Source organism: Pipistrellus hanaki, assembly GCF_964339955.1.
Source record: "Pipistrellus hanaki genome assembly, chromosome: 9".
NCBI lineage: Eukaryota > Metazoa > Chordata > Mammalia > Chiroptera > Vespertilionidae > Pipistrellus > Pipistrellus hanaki.
In genome coordinates this window covers 45543008-45563195 of record NC_140511.1, presented here as the reverse complement: position 1 = coordinate 45563195, position 20188 = coordinate 45543008, and the positions used below count along the sequence as shown (strand labels likewise).

The 20188-nt window shown below is 39.1% G+C and overlaps 1 protein-coding gene across 2 annotated transcripts; it reads right to left on the bottom strand.

The window, feature by feature from the left end:
* Positions 1-2020: 2020 nt before the first annotated feature.
* LOC311627680 (E3 ubiquitin-protein ligase TRIM22-like) lies at positions 2021-18699 on the bottom strand. Of its 2 annotated transcripts, XM_084894225.1 has the most exons (8): positions 18645-18699; positions 13811-14296; positions 13108-13203; positions 12256-12474; positions 8126-8148; positions 3846-3946; positions 3522-3548; positions 2021-3268 (listed from the first exon to the last, which is right to left on the bottom strand). In XM_084894225.1, the coding sequence occupies exons 2-8, from the start codon at positions 14225-14227 to the stop codon at positions 2673-2675; spliced, it is 1479 nt and encodes a 492-aa protein (XP_084750351.1). In that variant the 5' UTR covers positions 14228-14296; positions 18645-18699; the 3' UTR covers positions 2021-2672. The 2 variants fall into 2 exon arrangements, with proteins under 2 accessions (XP_084750351.1, XP_084750350.1); XM_084894224.1 differs by lacking the exon at positions 8126-8148 and having other exon boundaries at positions 3846-3978.
* Between the last annotated feature and the right edge of the window lie 1489 nt (positions 18700-20188).

Sequence of the window (20188 nt, the reverse complement as noted above, 5' to 3'; positions counted from 1 at the left end):
ACAAAGGTCTAGTATTTGAAGTATATTAATATTCATTCCTAACATTCACTATTTGAACTCACAGAGAAAATTAATCAATACCAATTTGGATTACTGCTCATGTGCTAGGAAATGAGAAAGTTAGTGTAAACGTTCTATTTTTCTTTTCTTTTTATTTTATGTTAATGTTGATGTCAAAGAGAGTGAGGAAGAGAGGAGAGAGAGAAACATCAATGGTGAGAGAGAATCATTGATCTGCTGCCTCCTGCACACCCGCTTCTGAAGATGGAACCCGTAACCCAGGTATGTGCTCTGACCAGAAATCGAACCATGGTCTTCTGGTTTACGGGTCGATGCTCATACACACTAGTCAGGCAAACATTCAATTTTTCAATTTCCACATTACTTAAAAAAAAAAAAAACTTCATAGAGGAAGGGAGATGGAGAAATAAAACATCAACGCTGAAAAAATCATTGATTGGCTGCCTCCTGCTCACCCCACTCTGGGGATAGAGCCTACAACCCAGGTATATTCACTGACCAGGAATCAAATCTTGGCTTCCTCCTGGTTCATAGGTAAATATACAACCACTGAGCCATGCTAGCCAGGCTCACACAGTATTCTTATCATGTTCTTAGTGTTTTTATGTCTAATGATAACTGTATCCAATTTAACTTAATCTAAATTAGGCTTGTAAATAGCAATATGAGTGTGATTATGAAATTCTATCTGATTTCAAAGTAAAAGCTCTTCACTGTTCAGTGTTCACTCTTTACATATCACCTGCAAAAGCATCTTGATCATTAAGTATTCAACTTGTAATTAAACCATTACCATGAGCAGCTCTTGCTTCATTAATGGCTATGTAAATTGAGAATGTCATTCACTATTTCCTGGCACCTAAGATTTTCTTATAATGCTCCAAGCTCCTTCTATAAATCAGCATTTCCTGGTTTTTCCCTCGTACCCCCATCCTAGTGAATTTGATACCTATGTTTTTTTGGAAAGTGAACTGCAGAAACAGCTTTGGAGCTGCAGAAACACAGACCCAGTTCTAATTCTGCCTCATCTGCTCATTAGCCATGGAACATTGGAACATACTTCAAAGTTTATAAATTCCTTCACCTCCCTGAAGGAATTCATCCTTTTCTGATATAATTTAAAATTAACTTGGATAAAGATACTCTCTATATATTTACAAATATCATTATTTATATATATTTTCTGTGTGCTTGTGTGAGTATAAGTGCATGTACATACCTTTCCCAGGCCGAGTACTCTCTTTTACATTCCACTGGAACATGTTATTACCCCTCTATGTCTTGGTTTGGGTTCTGTGCAGTAGCCACCCTAATTTTTTTTCATTTTTTAATTAAGGTATTATATGTGTACATATCTTACCATTGCCCTCCCCACCCCATACCCATACATGCCTTCACCACCAATGTTTTGCATCCATTGGTTATTCTTATATGCATGCATATAAGACCTTCCTCCTATAAACTGACAGTCTTCACTGTCTCTGTACCTATCTTTTTGTTCATCAATTTTTAATGTTTTTTATTATCCACAAATGAGTGAGATCATGTGGTATTTTTCTTTCATTGACTGGCTTATTTCACTTAGCATAATGTTCTCCAATTTCTTCCAGGTTGCTGCAAATGGTAAGAATTCCTTCTTTTTATGGCAGCATAGTATTCCATAGTATTCCTAGTTTTCTGACCCAGTCATCTGCTGATGGGCACCTAGGCTGTTTCCAAATCTTAGCTATTGTAAATTGTGCTGCTATGAACATAAGGGTGCATATATCCTTTCTTATTGGTGTTTCCATTTTCTTAGGATATATTCCTAGGAGTGGGATTACTGGGTCAAATGGGAGTTCCATTTGTTCTCCACAGTGGCTGCACCAGTCTGCCAGTTAGGGAGATCAGGCTCTCAGGGGAGAGCAGTTAGGGGGATCAGGCCAGCAGGCAGGTGAGTGGTTAGGAGCCAGTGGTCCCAGATAGTGAGAGGGATATCCAAGGGGTCGTGGATTGGAGAGAGTGTATGCTGGGCTGTGCACCAGGCCTCTAGTTTATTATAAATAGTGCAGGACTCTTAAAAAGGCGCTTTACATTGAGTGAATGTTAGTTTTACACAACAATGTTAAGTTAGGTACAGTTTATCATCCAAATTTCATTTTATGAGAAGGAAAAAATGTATTCATTGTTAACAGCATTAAGAGAGAGAGGATTTAAACTCAAACACTCTGAACAAAAAATATTGACTCTGAGTACATATGTTGCATTTGTGTGCTCCCCCAAATCCCACACAAAATACTCTCTGGACAACCTGCTGTCTGTCAGGTAACAAACAGACTTACACTCAAACACTCCTCAGTTCTGGTGGTGATTATGGATTGTCCTAAGGTCATGGTTGGCACCTCTTCAAGTTAGTGATAAAGGAAGATATGGAGAAATGGCAGGGCAGAGATATTACACCAGTACTTCCCTGTTTTGAAGAGGGATTACATATCTTCTGTTGATAATACAGAAAATGAGTAACTGAGTAAATAAGCTTCTCTTCTAAGCCAAGAATCAACAAATATTTTACAGCAGGGAGGCAACAAGGAAGAGAAGGTCTGAATGGAGCAGTGAACTCAGATTCAGTGACAAAGGTCACTACACAGAAGTGGGTGAGGGAAGGAGAACATTCAGGAGCTTGGTGGGCAGAGAATCATGGGAACAGGGCATTTACAAGGATTGAAATAGGGATAAACTGTCTGGGAAAAGTGACATTTAGAGAACTTGTAGATGAGTGATCCGTGGTTTGTGACATTAAAAAATGAGACAGTGCTTGCTTCATAGTCTAGAAAAACCCCAACTCGATGGGGAGCAACAGCCATGGGAAGAGTCAAGACCTTGGGATCAGAGGTGGCAGAGTCCTCAAAGGCATTGTACTCAGATTCATTCTGTAACCCTACAACCCAGTAGCCATTTTCAGGTCTGAATCTGGTGTAAGCATTTTGGTAATGTGCATATGGGTTAAAAACAAACCCAGAGCTTTTTTTTCTATTGAGATTACTTGTCTTGCTGTACACTCCCAAGATCCAGGCAATCTTCTTGGATACATCAACTTCCCAGTAATATTTTCCTGAGGAGAAATTTTGGCTGCCCAAGACATCAAGAGAAGAAAAATCATGTGGATATACATTCCCAAACATAAAATAGTTCCCAACTGTGATTTGTCTCCGATCTTCAGAAATGACAATGTTCGACAAAGTGTTGAGTGGATTCAGCATCAAGTTCACTGTAAGGAAAAAATACACAGTTGGGTGAATTAAATATGGCATGTGTCTTGAGACATTGTGAGAAGGAATATGGGAAATTGACCTGGAGGAGCATAAGTCCAACTGTCAATGATGAGTAAATCAATTAAGAACTGTTGTATGTATACTTATTTGGATGGAACACAGGTAACTCAGGTCATGGGACCTACAAGTAAGCACAGCTTCTGAAAAGGGGTCAAAACACGGTGATTTGAAGAACTTGTAACTTCTTACCCCAGTAGTTTTGGGCTTCCGCCAGCTCTGAAATGACAAAAGTTTCAATGATGTTAGAAGCAAAGAAGGGAACTCTGATACCTGTCTTTTCTCTAGAGTGGGAACAGGGTAGGGGAAGCCTGTGAGGTTGTCAGCTGGTGAAGGAGGACAGCTGGCCATTCCCACTTAGATGTGTTCACAACTTCAGTTCAGGGTATCGAGGTCTTCTTGTGAAGACTACCGCATCATTTTTTATCCTTATATAGAAAAACACCCATTACCCCATGTACTCTGGTACTATAAGAATCTCCCCCGTACACACATCATTCCTCTGGCTCTCCTCACCTTTAAACACTTGCAGCAAATGAGGCAGATCTGGAAATCGGAATGCACTCTTTAGTTTCTTCAAAACAATTTTTGGCATCTTCAAGGTGCAGTTCTCACTCCTAGAAAAGACATAAATTGACCCCTCATACTTCTTACCTAATGTCTCTCTAAGACCAATGTCTCTCTCATCTTTCATTCCATTGATGCCTTATCATTTGAGGGAGGGACAGGTGAGAGCCCTGACACTGCAACCAGAAGGATTGTTTTTGTGATTACCTTTCTATTTACTCCCCTTGTGACCTTGGGAAGGACTTTTTCTCATGAAGCTCATGTTCTTCCTTCCAAAATGGAAAAATTAACTCCATACTCTCTACTTATTTAAATAATATTCTATTAGATGTAATGGTGGTACCTTAAAAGTTGTCTGGTGCCTCTAATAAAAAGTATTTCACATATCACATATGGAGGAGTTACTGCCATCTCAGATGCTTAGTGGAGAGGCTCTAGAACAGCGGTTCTCATCCTGTGGGTTGCAACTGCTTTGGGGGTCAAACAACCCTTTCAGAGGGGTTGCCTAAAACCATTGGAAAACACAGATACTTACATTATGATTCATAACAGTATCAAAATTACAGTTATGAAGTATCAGCAAAAATAATTGTATGGTTGGGGGTCACCACAACATGAGAAACTGTATTAAAGGGTTGCGGCATTAGGAAGGTTGAGAGCCACTGCTCTAGAACCTGGCTACTGAGAGCTTTAAGTTATCAACTATGGGGGCTCTGTATTGCAAATCTGAAGTGTTTTCTATGTCCATTATTTCAGTACAGATGCCGAGTATCCTACCTAATAAAAGAGCAATATGCAAATTAACCACAATTCCACTAAGCCTGCAAGCTCTGCTCAACAGGCAATCAGAGACAGTATGCAAATTAACCCCAACCAAGATGGCTGCAGCCACAGAGAGCAGGATAAAAGCTTGGTTTTCCTTGGCAATCAAGGAAGCCAACCTTCCACACACCCTGGCTGGCCTAGGCCTCCACTCAAGGATATAAAGTTTCAATTATGGAAGGTAAACAAATCGAAACAGAAATACGGCAGCCATGGAGCAAGCAGGGGGCTTGGCTCCGCTCTAGGCTACAAAGTTTCAATAGTAGAAGGTAAATAATTCCAGATACCAGGGCCTCCGATTGGGCTGCTGGGGGGCATGGCTGGCTGCAAACTACCACAGGCCCCTTGCCCAGGCCGCCCCACACTCCAAGGGAACCCCCACCCTGATCCAGGACACCCTTCAGGGCCCCCAGCTATGCACCAGGCCTCTATCCTATCTAATAAAAGAATGATATGCAGATTGACCATCACTCCAACACATAATCTGGCTGCCCCATGTGGTTTAAGATCGTGCCCCCATGTGGACACAAGATGGCCACCACAAGATGGCCAGCAAGGGATGGCAGTTAGGAGGCACCAGGCCTGCAAGGGAGGGCAGTTGTAGGTGATCAACCCTGCAGGAGAGGGCAGTTAGGGGTGACCAGGCCAGCAGAGGAGGGAAGTTGGGGGCATACAGCAGTTAGATATCAATCAGGCTGGCATGGGAGTGGTTAGGGGGCGATCAGGCTGGCAGCCAGAAATGGTTAGGGACAATCAGGAGGGCAGGCAAGCAAGCTGTTGGGAGCCAGCAGTCTTGGATTGTAAGAGGGATGTCCCACTGCCTGTTTACACCCAGCCTAGGGGCAGTTGAACATCCCACAAGGAATCCCATATTGAAGAGAGTCTAGTCTGGGCTGAGGGACACCCCCCACACACCCTGTGCATGAATTTCATGCACTGTGCCTCTAGTAACATATAAAGTCACATTCCCTGGGGAATCATTTCATTTGGGAAAGGAGAAGTTAATACAGCCAAATTACTAGTGGTCAGAATTTCATATGCTAGATGCTGCCCAGAGGGTAGGCAAACTTTAGACAAAGAAAGCCATTTTTCCTAGCAGTTCCTAACACATGTAAAAAGAAAAGAAATATATTATTGACACCAGGATTAAAGTCAGTATTCCCTGAGATTTGAGTCTTAAATTAATTAATTAATTAATTAATTAGTTAATTTGTTGCAATCCAAAGAGCATCACCTAGAAAGACCTTGTTTCACTATGGAGAAATGGATATGTAAGGAAAATGTCCTTGTGAAAGATTTGGGAACCTGTGAGGTAAAGAGGAACAGATCCTCCCTGTGATAAGATAAGCACCTGTTAAGTATAGAAGCAAGAGATTAAGGTTTGACTAAAATGAGTGAGGTCATGGTGTTCTGATACTGTAACCTATTTTTTTATTTCAAATCATTTTCATTTTTCAATTACAGTGGACATACAATATTACATTAGTTTCAGGTGTTCATCCCAGTGATTTGACATTCTAAAACTTACTAAGTACTCATACCCCCAATCTCATACCTATCTGACACCATACCTAGTTATTTCCCCCATCCATATGGCAACTGTCAGAATGTTCTCTGTATCTTTGAGTCTGTTTCTGTTCTGCTTGTTTGTTTTTAATTATTGACAGATATGTTTTTATTAGCATTTCATTGTTCACATTTTTAATTTTTCTTTTTCTTCTTAAAGAATGCCTTTCACCATTTATTTTTAAAATATATTTTATTGATTTTTTTTTCTTTTTTTTCTTTTTTTTTTTTTTACAGAGAGGAAGGGAAAGGGATAGAGAGTTAGAAACATCGATGAGAGGGAAACATCAATCAGCTGCCTCCTACACACCCTCTACTGGGGATGTGCCAAAACCAGAGTACATGCCCTTGACCATAATCGAACCTGGGACCCTTTAGTCCGCAGGCTGACACTCTATCCACTGAGCCAAACTGGTTAGGGCACATTTCGACATTTAATGTAATACTTGTTTGGTGGTAATGAACTACTTTAACTTTTTCTTATCTATGAAGCTCTTTACCAGACTTCAGTTCTTAATGAGAGCTTTGCTAGTAGAGTAATCTTAGTATAATAGTAGCTCCTTGCTTTTCATCACTTTGAATATTTCATGGCACTTCCTTCTGGTCTGCAAAGTTTCTTTTGAGTAATCAACTGACAATCTTATGGGTAGGTAACTAATTACCTTTCTCTTGCTGCTTTTGCCCAGTTGGCATGGCTTAGTGGTTGAGCACCAACCTATGAACCAGGAGCTATGGTTTGATTCCTGGTCCAGGCACATGCTCAGGTTATGGGCTCAATCTCCAGTGTCGGGTGTGCAGGAGGCAGCCAATCAATGATTCTCTCTTACCATTGATGTTTCTATCCCTTTTTTACTCTCCCTTCCTCTCTGAAATCAATAAAACTATATTTTTTATCCCAGACCGGTTTGGCTCAGTGGATAGATTGTCAGCCTGCGGACTAAAGGGTCCTGAGTTGGATTCTAGTCAAGGTCATGTACCTTGGTTGTGGGCACATCTCCAGTAGGAGGTGTGCAAGAGGCAGCTGATTAATATTTCTCTCCCATCGATGTTTCGGACTCTCCCTCTCCCTTCCTCTCTGTGAAAAATAAATAAAATATATTTTAAAAATAAAGAATTAATAAACTCATCACAAGAATTCTAAAAATATAGTATTTTTTTAAAAAAAGATTCTTATTTTGTCTTTAACCATTGACATTTTTAAAATTTAAATATATACTTTATGTTGGCAGTATAATATTACAGATATCCTCCATTCCCTTCACCTCTTATCCATCTCTAGCCAGCCTCTACCTCTCCAAGGCCTTTATTACACTATTGTCTGCATCCATGGTCTATGCATATAAGTATATAAGTTCTTTGGTTTATCTCTTCTTGTCCTCCGCCCTCCCGCCCCCGAGATAAGTCCATCTGTTTCTAGCCTCCATATCTTGGGTCTTATTCTGTTGGTCAATTCATTGTGTTCATTAGATTCCACAAATAAGGGAGGTCATCTGATATTCCTCTTTTTTTTATTGGCTAATTTCACTTAACCTAGTAGTCTCTAGGTGGCATTTTAATTATAATGTGTCTTGGTATAGGCCTCTTTGCATCCTTCTTGTTTGGGACTCTTATTTCTAATACTTCTATTATCCCAAAATCTGTGACCTCCCACCACCCACATTCCATACCATTACAAAGTTTCACCTGTTATCCACAATTTGAAATAATATAATACCCAAGTTTACTACATCTGTCATTTTTTAAAATTATGATTGATTCAAGATACTCTTATAGCTATAATATTGTCATCATACAAAAAAAAAAAAAAAAAAAAAAGACCATGCTTGGTCTCACACACATACCTTTCTAAGGTGTTAATCATATCCTGGAGAAAAGAGAGAAAACATTAAGTCCAGAGTAAGGTTGCCAGATTTAGAAGATTAAAATGGCTAGTTAAAATGTAATTTTGAATAAATCATAAATATGTTTCAGTATAAGTATGACCTCTGAGATATTTAAGATACACACTAAAAAATAATGTGTTATTTATTTGAATTTCAAATTTAATTACACATTCCTTATTTTGTCTGGCAACCGTCAAAGGAGTGATAAGTTTTCCTATCTTTCAAAGTTTTACTCACCTTCCTCTTCACATCTCTAGCACCCTTGTTTTGGCATAAATAAATAGATGGACAAACTGTAGAGATAAGACCCAGAGCAACCATCCTAGAGGACTCATGTAAGGATAATAAAATCCTTACAGAATCTGAAGACAGAATATATTTAAAAGGAAGAGAGGTGCCTCCTATTTCTTTATACACATTTATGAGAAGACCCCCTTAATTTATTATGAGTTTATATATTCCAGTGACAACAGAAAAATTATTTTTAGATATAATTCCAAACTCTGGGGAATCAAAGATGACTAATTGATACTTACATTTCTCAGGATGTATATTTTTCTTTTGCTGTAGGAACAAGCAAACTAGCACTTCAAGCAAATGTTTTTCTCTGTCTTTCTCTACTCACTCTATATATAGTCTACACACTACTACCCTACGGGAATCACATCAATGTGTAAGTATGGTATAAGTCACAGACACCAGTAGCAGAGAATGTCTAAAATGAAATCGACTGTGTCCCAGACATTTACATTCCATTGTCCAGAATAGTATCAATATCTACTTCATCGCTATCTTTAATTAAAAAGTGTATCTTATCCTGGCTGTGCCTCAGTGGCTGAGCATCGACCCATTAACCAAGAGATCATGGTTGAATTCCTGGTCAGGGTACATGCCTAAGATGCAGGCTCAATCCTAGTAGGGGCCATAGAAGAGGGAGTTGGTCAGTGATTCTGTCTCATTATTAATGTTTCTATCTCTCTTTTTTCCTCTCCCTTTTTCTGAAATCAGTAAAAACATATTTTTAAAAAATGTTTTAAAAGTGTTTTACTCTGAATTCCAACATTGCATTAAGCCAGTTCAGTCCTTCTCTCAGCTACCTACTCTTTCCTATCACAACATTATTTGCTTTACTTATTTGAACAAAAATACACCAATATATTTGATTTCACCCTATTTAGTCTAAACCCTTTTATACCAACAAAGCCTTGTCTACCAGTTGGCTGTACCTGCTCAAAAGTTTTACATTCTGTGTTAAGGTTTTGTTGTCTGATAAAATAAAAAATAAAACAAACAAGCAAACAAACAAAAAACAACTAAAACTGCCTTAAATTTTTTTAAAAAAGGAAAAACTCAGGTAACAGGCAGAACTTTTGCATTAGCTAGATTTCTAGAAAAAAATATTATTACCAGGGTCTGTTCTTTCTCAAAATTCTCAAAATTTTATTTTCTACCTGCTATTTGGACTTTCTTTTCATTCTCTATAAGGCATCAACTTGAACATCCTTGTTTAAGTGATAATCCTGAACATATCATGTAGCAGAAAAGATAATTTCTCTTTCTAAGCATAAGAATAAATTTCTAAGGCATACAAATCATTACCCTGAATGGGTCAGGTGCATATCTTCAAATAATTACTGCATCTTTGGAATAGATATGCTATTTTAGGAATTAAATATGCTGATTACCTAGAATTGGGAGACACATATATCCCTCATGTTATTGATATTCTCAACTCTAATCAGCTGCATGGACATATGGTAGAGATGGGTTCCTCAAAAGGTAATTTAAGAGATGGTTATATAAAAAAAAAAAGTAATTGAATGATGTTGGGTAGACAAACAATTGTCTCATACAGAAACTGTCTATTTCTTAGCAGACTGCCATCTTCTCACTCTATAAAATTCTCAGCAGGATTTTAATAAAAATTAGCAAGATATAAAAAAGTTTCATAGAAAATTCTATGGACATAGGATAGTATTTCTGGCCCAGGTATTTGCAATGGGGTCTGCTCTGTACTTTGTAGCTGGATGAACAGCAACTCTGGCTTCTACCCACTAGATGGCAGTGAAATTCTATGATCCCTGGGGCACCATTTCTTAAAATGATCTCCTTAGAGAACAACTGATTTACTAGTACATTAGAATTGTTTTGAAATTGAATTGTCTCACTTCTTTTCAAATAATTTTTAAGGAAAAGAAATGTTCTATGAAGTCACAATAATGGAAAACATGTATAACAAAGGTGACAAAATAATTCAGTGGAGTAGGGGAGAGTTTTTTAATAAATGTCAAACTGAATCTCTACATGGTTTAACAACTCAGTATATTTACTACAATTATTTGAATTGTATACTTGCAATGAATATATTTTTCATGTATTTTATACCTCAAAAAACATATTTTATAAAAAAGAAGTAATGATCCAGCAAATGAAAATCAATTATTTCGGTATTGGAAATGAAGTTAAGAAATTCTTTTTCAACCAGGACCAGTTTGGCTCAGTGGATAGAGCGTCGGCCTGCGGGCTGAAAGATCCCGGGTTCGATTCTGGTCAAGGGCATGTACCCTGGTTGCGGGCATATCCCCAGTAGGGGGTGTGCAAGAGGCAGCTGATCGATGATTCTCTCTCATTGATGTTTCTAACTCTCTATCCCTCTCTCTTCCTCTCTGTGAAAAATCAATAAAAAATATTAAAAGAAAAAAAAAGAAAGTCTTGTTCAGCTATCAAAAAGGAACGCAAGAGGTCAGAGAAATGAAATAACCTGAATTTCCAATTTTCATAGTTTAAGATTCTAGTCATGAAGTTAATTCCATGAAAAAAAATAACATTCATTCTGGGTTCAATTTATTTATTGAGTATATTTTTCCTCCGAATCCTTCCCTAGGCAGTGTGTGCACACACACGCACACACGCACACTCACACACAGAAGCACACATAGATATTCATAAATGCTCATCCTTCACACAGGTGCCATTACATTTGCCACTTCTTTTTTCCCTCCTCCACCAGTTTCCCACCCCACCCTCTGCCCTTTCCCCACCCCCCATTGTTCTCATCCATAGATGCACAGTTTATGTTCAGTCTCTTCCCACATCATCCACCACTCCCTTTTCCTCTGAGAATTGTCAGTCCACTCCCCTCCCGTATCTCTGATTCTAATATAATCAACAGTTAATATTGTTCATCAGGTTTTTTAATTTCCTTAGTTTTTTTTTTTTTTAATTAATAAACTTTTATATTTTTAAGAATAAATTTTAAAGTCTAATAATTTTAAACCTTCTTTTTTCTGCCCTGGGAACTGAGAAGCAAACTTGTTTACATGTAAACTTGTCCTTAGGCTATCAAAAGGCATAGCCATTCAACATTTGCCACTTCTTAACAAAACATTAACAAAATCAAACTTAAAGAGAGATATGAATTGTTTGACTAAGCTTAATAAAAAAAATATTACAAATGCTAGATCACAGATAATAGAAGTCTATTAAAATCTCTTTCCAAAGTTTTCATAACCTTTTATAAAACAACTAGAGGACCAGTGCATGAAATTGTGCACAGGGGGTGGGGGGGTCCCCTCAGGTCGGCCTGCATCCTCTCCAATCCGGGACACCTCAGGGGATGTCCAGCCATTGGACATCCCTCTCACAATCCAGGACCACTGGTTCCTAGCCACTTACCTGCCTACCAACCTGATTGCCCTAACTGCTCTCCCCTGCTGGCTTGGTCCACTAACTGCTCTTCACTGCTTGCCTGATCCCCCCAACTGCTCTCCTCTGCCCTCCTGATCACCCCTAATTGCCTCTGCCTTGGCCTCACCACCATGGCTTTTACCAGGACATCCAGAAGGTCATTCAGAAGACGTATGGTCTAATTAACATATTACCCTTTTATTAGTATAGATAATCATGTGAATTTCCCTTTCCATTTGTACATTAAATTTTCCCAATGACCCATGAATGACATGGAGATCTGTGTTCCAGAGAAGGAACACTGGATGATCAAACATATCTTTCCTACCCAGAGGGGAAGGAAGCTTAATCTCTGTGATTCCCCCAAATCACATATATAGGTGCTCCGGCCCAAGACTTACCTGCAGCGTGTCTATAAATAATTCACACATACGACGTTGGAGATCTGAGATGAGCTCTCTCGTGTACTGCTTCTGTAGGATCACCTGGTCTTCAACCATTGCCAAGTTATCCAGCACATGCACTTCGTGTTCGCTCAGCTTTTGCAGCTCCCTGTGCTCCTTCCTGTCCAGGATTTCTCTCATTTCATCAAACCCTTTTCGAATCCTCTCTGTCTCAGCCTGCATGTGATTTTTTGGGGGGAAGAGAAGAGAAAGAGGCAATCAGGGTGTCTAACTGAGGGTTTACTTTTTATGGGCCTTGGGATCCAAGACAAAAACTACTTTTCTCAGGTACTTAGGAGGTAAAAGGAAATGAGCCATTCCTGGGAAAAGCATTTTTCCAACTATTTTCCCTTGAGCTGTTCCCAAACTAATTTATTCAAGTTTACTTTCTCAAGGCCCACCAGGAAATACAATGTGCTACTTGAATGAGACTTGGATTGCAGCCACCTGTCTTGGATAATTATGCCATACTGCCTATGAAATTCTTCCACCCATATCTACAAAACAGGGAATCCTGAGCCTGCCTTAACGTTTCTTCTGGAAGTATCAGATCCTCAAACTTCATAACTGAAATGGGACAAAGATGCACAAATCACTTTTACATTGGTTCTCTCTATATCTTTGCCTCTAAACAGTTGCTTTGACTTGGGAGTGTCTACTCTGTAGGAAAGGAATTGAATGAGGACTGGGCAAAAGTCTTCTGGACCCATTAATTCTGAGGCAACAAAGAGGAAGAAGCCTCCTTGTGATTGGACAAGGTGCTGCTCAGTTTGCTGTTTTAGAGCTGCCGCAGGAATAATGTCTTTTTACCTTCCTGGTAGCTCTCTCTTCATTGATGACAGCTTCCAACTCCTCAACTTCCAGCTGCTCCTGCATCAACCTGTCCAGAGCTGCCTCTAGCTTCTCCTGTGAGAAAGGAACCACCAAAGTCAAGCTGTGAGTTTTCTCAGCACCTGGACAGAGGATAAATGAAGAAGAAATCAGGCTCATCTCAGAAGAGACTAGAATTTCAGAACTGAAACTAGCAATCAGAACTGAGAATGCAGACAGAAATCTGAGGAAGTATGTGTGTCCTTTATTCCAGGATGATGCAAGTGTCCATCTCTGTTTCAAGAGTAGTTTGGATTTCTCTTTTTTCCTAGAGAAAGAACTGATCCTGCAGCAAGCAAAATCTTTTTGTTCTCCAGAACACTCTTCCCAGATCTAACCAACCATGTTCCTAAATATCCCAACTGTTCATGGGGGCAATCAGAACATATCTTGGGAAGCAACTCTCACTCGTACAACTTCTCTTTGATATTCATATTATTGAAGAAAATGAATGAATGCACAACCACGTCCCTCAGGCCTCAGAAGCTGAGTCAACGTCCCTCAGGCCTCAGAAGCTGAACCAATAATATCAAAGAGAGTGCAGCATCAGTTCTACGATGACAAGGGAAAGAAATAGGATTAAGCAATAAAGATTTCACTTCAGGTGACATTCTGCCCAATGCTTCCACACTCTGGGGCATACCTGACATTCCTTGACCACCTCCTCCACGCTAGATATTTGGTGGCCTTGGTGCTGCTCCTGGACACAAAGGCTGCAAATGGCCTTCCCATCCTCCTTACAGAAGAGATGGCAATTTTCCCCATGGTGCTCACAGAGATCTCTCCTCTGCTGCTGGTGGGGCCACATGTTGACTTCCTCAACTTTCTTCACTATGTTGCCCAACTGCTGATTAGGCAGGAAGTTCCCAGGCTTGGATGTGCTCTTGCACACAGGACAGCAGTGTTGCCCTTCGAGGAGGCTCACTGACTCATTGTTTGCAGAGATACAGGCGTGGCAGAAGCTGTGGCCACAGTCCAGGCTCAGGGGCTCTGTCAGGAGCTGCCGGCAGATGTGGCAGATCACCTCCTCGTGTATGCTCCCCTGTGATGAAAAATCCATTGCTGTGCTCCTCTGGCTTCTTCCTGTCCTGACTCCAGAGGCTCTTCTTGCTCACAGACTCCTGCAAGGCTGGGAATATTGAAGGGGCAGGATAAGAAAGGCAGGAATAGAAAGGATTCTGGTTGGACAGACATTTAGAACAGGACTTTAATATTCATTAAAGAAAGGAAAAGAGACGGAGAAGAAGAATAGTCAGTGAAAGAATGAAAAGGTTCCTTTGTAATGATTTCAAACACTTTACTTAGTGTATGTCACATGACAAATTTCACCCCATCAAGGCAATGCTTGCTGTTTTCTCTTTCTCTATATGGATAGAGGACAAATTGAGGCCTTTCCTACCAAAAGCATTGTGTCACTCTTCATTATTCTTTTCTCTTCTTTCCTACTCTCAAGCATATCCAGTATGTTACATACATGAACCATGCTTCTACGTTGCTCTTCTCTCTGTGTGACTTACTTTATTTGAACAGTTTTACTGAGTTATATTTACATCACATGCATTCATTTTAAGAGTACAGTAATTTCTAATAAATTTATGAAACAGAATAACTATCACCACAATCCAATTCAAGAACATATCTATTTCTTAAAAACAAGCCTAATGCCCTTTCTGAACCCAAGTCTCAGGCTACCACTAATCTCACCTGTGTTTTTGTGGAATTACCTTTACTGATCAATTTTAATATATGGTCATTTGAGTCTGATTTCTTTCACTTTGCATATGTAATTATATTCAGAGTTCTTTCTTCTCCACTGCCTTCTTCCCTCCAGTGTTTAGTCTGTACCACATTAATGAACCTCATCATAAGATCTCTAGCTCTCATGTCAATTTGTTTCAAATAAATCATTTGAAAATAGAAGTCATCTTTATAAAACAAACCTAATTCATCCCTTTCTCTCATTGTCAGTTCATCAGACCTCTTCTCATTAGGTCCCGTGCAAATGAGTCTTTTATCTAGATTCCAGGAATGGTTTTCCCACTAGTTTTCCTGCTCCTATCACTGGTCTCATCGTCTGCTTGCATCTCTGTTCACCATCAGCCACAGTGATTTTTATATATTTTTAACATATTTTTTATTGATTTCAGAGAGGAAGGGAAAGAGATAAAAACACCAGTGATGAGAGAGAACCATTGATTAGCTGCCTCCTGCACACCCCCTACTGGAGATCGAGCTTACAAACGCAACCTGGGCATATGCCCTGACCAGAATCGAACCCGTGACCTCCTGGTTCCTGGGCCAACTCTCAACCTGCTGAGCCACATCTGGTTGGGTTAGAGTGATTTTTTTTTTTTTAAAGTACACATTTACCCTGCCACTCCATTGCTCAGATGCATGCCATCAGTGAATCCATTTTTTTTTTAAATATATGTTATTGATTTTTTACAGAGAGGAAGAGAGAGGATAGAGAGTTAGAAACATCGATGAGAGAGAATCATCCATCAGCTGCCTCTTGCACACCCCCTACTGGGGATGTGACTACATCTAAGGTACATGCCCTTGTCTGGAATCAAACCTGGGACCTTTTAGTCCGCAGGCCAATGCACCGGTTTCGGCAGTGAATCCATCTTTATCATAGCCTAGTTAGGCCTATTTTAAACATCCCTTTCTATTGCCTTACCCACTCAACTCACCTTCCCATCAAACCACACTGATTGCATTTATGTTCCTTAATCACTCAGGACAAAACATCCCCTCATTTCCTCAAAGACTTTACTTAAAAGTGCCTTCTAACACTGAGACCTAAAATTTATTTAAAACAATGAAGTCCTTTTACTAGGGCTCTATAGATACCTTGTTCTACTATAACCTTTTGGTTTATTATTGTTGTTGTTTCTTGTTTTTACATGTATACCATAGGAATATCCATCTTATTTTATACCATCTTACTCTTTTATTTTTTTTTTTAACTTTCGCTCCCCATCTCAAAATATAATTTTTATAGATACTTAATATTGATTGTACATTAGGTAGAAGTTAATGTAGTTTTATGCCACAGGTTATTGATATTTTAATGTAAAATCTTTAAAATATTTAAAAACATTTTCTCATGTTTGGAGGGACCTGAAATAGCCCTTGAGATGCAGTTAGTTTACACCAAATATGGACCTCATCCAGGTATGAGTCACAGATCCATAATCTCTGAGACGGGGGAGGAAGTTAAGTACACTTCAAAATCTATGTAACAGAGATAACTAGGTGCAAATTGTTCAAAGGTGAGATTAAGATGGAGTTCTTTCTAAAAAAAAAAAAAAAAAATGACAAACTCCCTTTCTTAGCTCCAGGCAAGAGAAAAGTCAGTAAAGGCTTAAGGTAATAAATAATATAAGGATTATGTCCATGATGATGCAGAATGCACTCTAAAGTCAGAGAGGGCACCAGAGAGTCATAGGGTGCCCTGAGGTAACATAGCACTCAGGAGAGAATAAATTGCCTGTTCCAGAACCTTCATCTTTGAGAGACAAGTGGCCACATGGGGGCTACAGAGATAAGCAGCAACCTGGTTATCCAGCCTCTCTCATCAGGCTGGCCAAAGTGCTGGTCATTTATCAGGAAGGCTGTACACAGCTTCCCAGAAGTTACTGACTTCAGTAAAAGAATCAGCACTAAGGGAAAGAACAGTAGGTGGGTCAATTTGCATTCCGGAACTGGTTTGGCTCAGTGGATAGAGAATCAGTCTGCAGACTGAAAGGTCCAGGGTTTGATTCTGGTCAAGGGAATGTTCTGATTGCTGGCACATCCCCAGTAGGGGGTGTGCAGGAGGCAGCTGATAGATGATTCTCTCTCATAGATGTTTATAACTCTCTATCCCTCTCCCTTCCTCTCTGTAAAAAACAAAACAAAACATAACAATAAAATATATTAGCATAAAGTTTCCTCAAAAAACTGAAAATGGAACTCCCATTTGACCCAGTAATTCCACTCCTAGGAATATATCCTAAGAAACTGAAGATACCAATAAGAAAGAATGTATGCACCCCTATGTTCATAGCAGCACAATTATAATAGCTAAGATCTGGAAACAGCCTAGGTGCCCATCAGCAGATGGCTGAATCAGAAAACTGAGGTACATCTACACAATGGAATACTATGCTGCCATAAAAAAGAAGTTCTTACCATTTTGCAGCAACCTGGGTGGAATTGGAGAACATTATGCTACCTGAAATAAGCCAGTCAATGAAAGAAAAATACCATATGATCTCACTCATTTATGGATAATAAAGAAAATTATAAATTGTTGAACAAAAAGATAGCTACAAAGACAGTAAAGCATCAAACAGAAGGTCAAATTACAGCGGGGAGGCTAGGGAGAGGTGGGGGGAGATAAGAGATCAACTGAAAGACTTGTGTGCATGCATATAAGCATAACCAATGGACGCAAAAGTTTGGGGGGTGAGGGCATGTATGGGAGTGAGATGGGGGGGCAATGGTAAGATATAATACCTTAATTAAATATGAATATTTATATTAATTATAAATTTATATATATATATATATTTTTTTTTTTTAAAGAACAGGAGGTGTCATATGCAGTCTCAAAGGTGACAAGAAAAAGCCCCCCCAAGGCAGTCCAAGAAGCAGACCAAGGAGATGAATGAGGAAGAAAAGGCATTCCAACAGAAAGCAAAGACCAAAGGGAAAGGCCCCCAAAACACAGGTGAAATTAAGAAATTTGGCCAGAAATGAGCTGTTCCTCGTGCTTAGGGCAATGGTGATCCTAAATTCCATTCCTATTTGCACATCTGGATTCTTTGTGATCATATCTCCTACAGATAGAATGAAGAAGTGTTGTCTCTGAGCTAATTGTACATTTAAGAATAAAGTTTTGTAACAATAAATAAATAAATAAATAAATAAGTAAGTAAAATTAATATAACGAAACAGTAAGAGACCAGCTTCAAGAAGATCTGATCTCTGGCAGAGCCCCTAAGAGCCTGTCCTTCCCATATGTCTCCTGCTGGCCTCACCAGGAGCTTGGGATTTATGAAGAGGGAGAACAGTGCTAATCTCTCAGGCTTCCTGGAGATTAGGAGGAAGGGATTTTCTGTCTGGGAAAAGAAGAATATTCTGGCTCACCTTGGAAAGGTAAAAAGTTAAAACTACAGAACAGTAAGATGAGGTAACTCAGCCTGGAAAAATAATGGTCTCTCCAAAGAAACCCATAAGACTGCTCTTTTAAACGGCCCTTCTCTAAAGATCACTCTTCCCCCAGATTCAGTGTTCCTCTTTTCTGCAACCTCAGTAGAGACACTCAGCAGAGCAGCTTCAGAAACACAAATTAAGACACCAAACACATTCAGTCTGCTACCCACAAACCTTTTGTCTCCAGGAACTGCTCCCACTTTCTTTCAGGACATGTATAGGAGTCTTAACTCAACAGAGGAGATTAGCTGTAAGTCAGGTCAATGTTCACTCACCAAGCCAGTGACCAGCTCTCCACCGAGGAGTTCCCCAACAGGAGTGGAGTGAGAAATGAAAGTTAAGTTCATAGGAGTGGAAAACAAACAAAGGAAGCAAAACAGAAACTTAAGAACAATAACAATGAGAAGCCATCACGTAGGACACTTAGGGAAGTCCATGCTTCCATATGTTCTTGTAGTTTTACCCCTTTTGCAGATTATTCTAGCAAGAATATTTGAATAAGAAGAATGTGAAACCCAATGATAAACTCTACAGGTATCCTGAATACTCTGAATTTCAATTTAATTCTATTCCTACTAGTTAAGCTTATTCTATAGTCATGTCCAGAACTACTTACTAGGGATAAAATCACGATCCAGGAAATCTGGGTACCTGACCTTTGTAATGCCGAGTGTGAAGGTGAAGATAATCAGTGATAGAACTCTGATAATTTGAGCTGAATGGTAGCATCTGTCCTTGGAATTTTAGGAAAGATTCTTCTTTCTAAGGAGCAGCTACAAAGAGCTGGTATTTAGAATATTTTTTTTAACCTATTGAGAAAATTTTTCTACAACACCAGCGAACCTTAGCTGGTCTGTCAGTTGACTACCAGTTTTTGTTTCTGACCTAGAAACAAAAGCCTTCCAGACTTAATGTGGTACAGTTGTGGCTGTGACATGTTACCAACCACTAGGAGGCAGGACGAGGATGGAAGTTAACACATGGAGGTACTCTTCAGGTGGAGTATTTATCTGGCTAACATTCCTACCTCCTCCATAAGCGTCCACTTTCCCAACTTTTTTGGGAAATGATTGAAACTTTTTACACCGGTTTAATCAAAAGCATAACTGAAAAAATATTCAAATTAAACATAAAATAAATTTTGAAAGGTTCAGTGTATGTATGTCCTATAATAAAAACAAAATGGCAATAAAATACAAGTAAGTATAATGAAAGCAGATATATTGGTATTGTTTGTAACTATAGTTGAGTAAGGTAACCTTGCCTTAAAACTTTTCTTAATTCTCATACGTTTATGAGGCAGGAGCTGGAATTGATATAGGTATATTTGGTGAGCCATATTGACAGTTTCCATTTCATGGATATGAATGCATTTATTTTTAACAACACATAAACTCATGATCCTTTGCAAGTGCAACGAGAAGCATGTAAATTTTGCAGAAAGTGCATTCTGAGAACTTGGATGTTTTTCCTTATCCTCACATAATACTATAATTGAGTATTCCTCTTCATCCAGCCCTGCCACCAAAAGAATTAGATTTATGAAGGTAGGAAGGGACTTTATGTGTCAGATTTGTTATAAATTATCAGTATATGGGGAATGATATTTAAATAGAAAGACATACAGTTATACTGCTATGGATATAATTTTAGTTACATTGAGCACGCTGATGATAATCATGTTTCTGTTCAATTATGTTGTGTTCAATTATTGCTGTCAACATAATTGCTGTGGTCATAAATCAAGCCTCAAAGGTGTGGCTCAGTGGTGGAGGGTCCAGCCAGGAAGCAAGAGGTCACTAGTTTGATTCCAGGCCAG

Excerpts from the sequence above, each read along its gene's own strand:
- LOC311627680 (XM_084894224.1), bottom strand. The coding sequence starts at position 14,227 with ATGGATTTTTCATCACAGGGGAGCATACACGAGGAGGTGATCTGCCAC. Across the intron at positions 13,204-13,810 it reads AGGTGGTCAAGGAATGTCAG|GAGAAGCTAGAGGCAGCTCT; the intron begins GTATGCCCCAGA and ends CCTTTCTCACAG. Across the intron at positions 12,475-13,107 it reads AAGAGAGAGCTACCAGGAAG|GCTGAGACAGAGAGGATTCG; the intron begins GTAAAAAGACAT and ends AATCACATGCAG.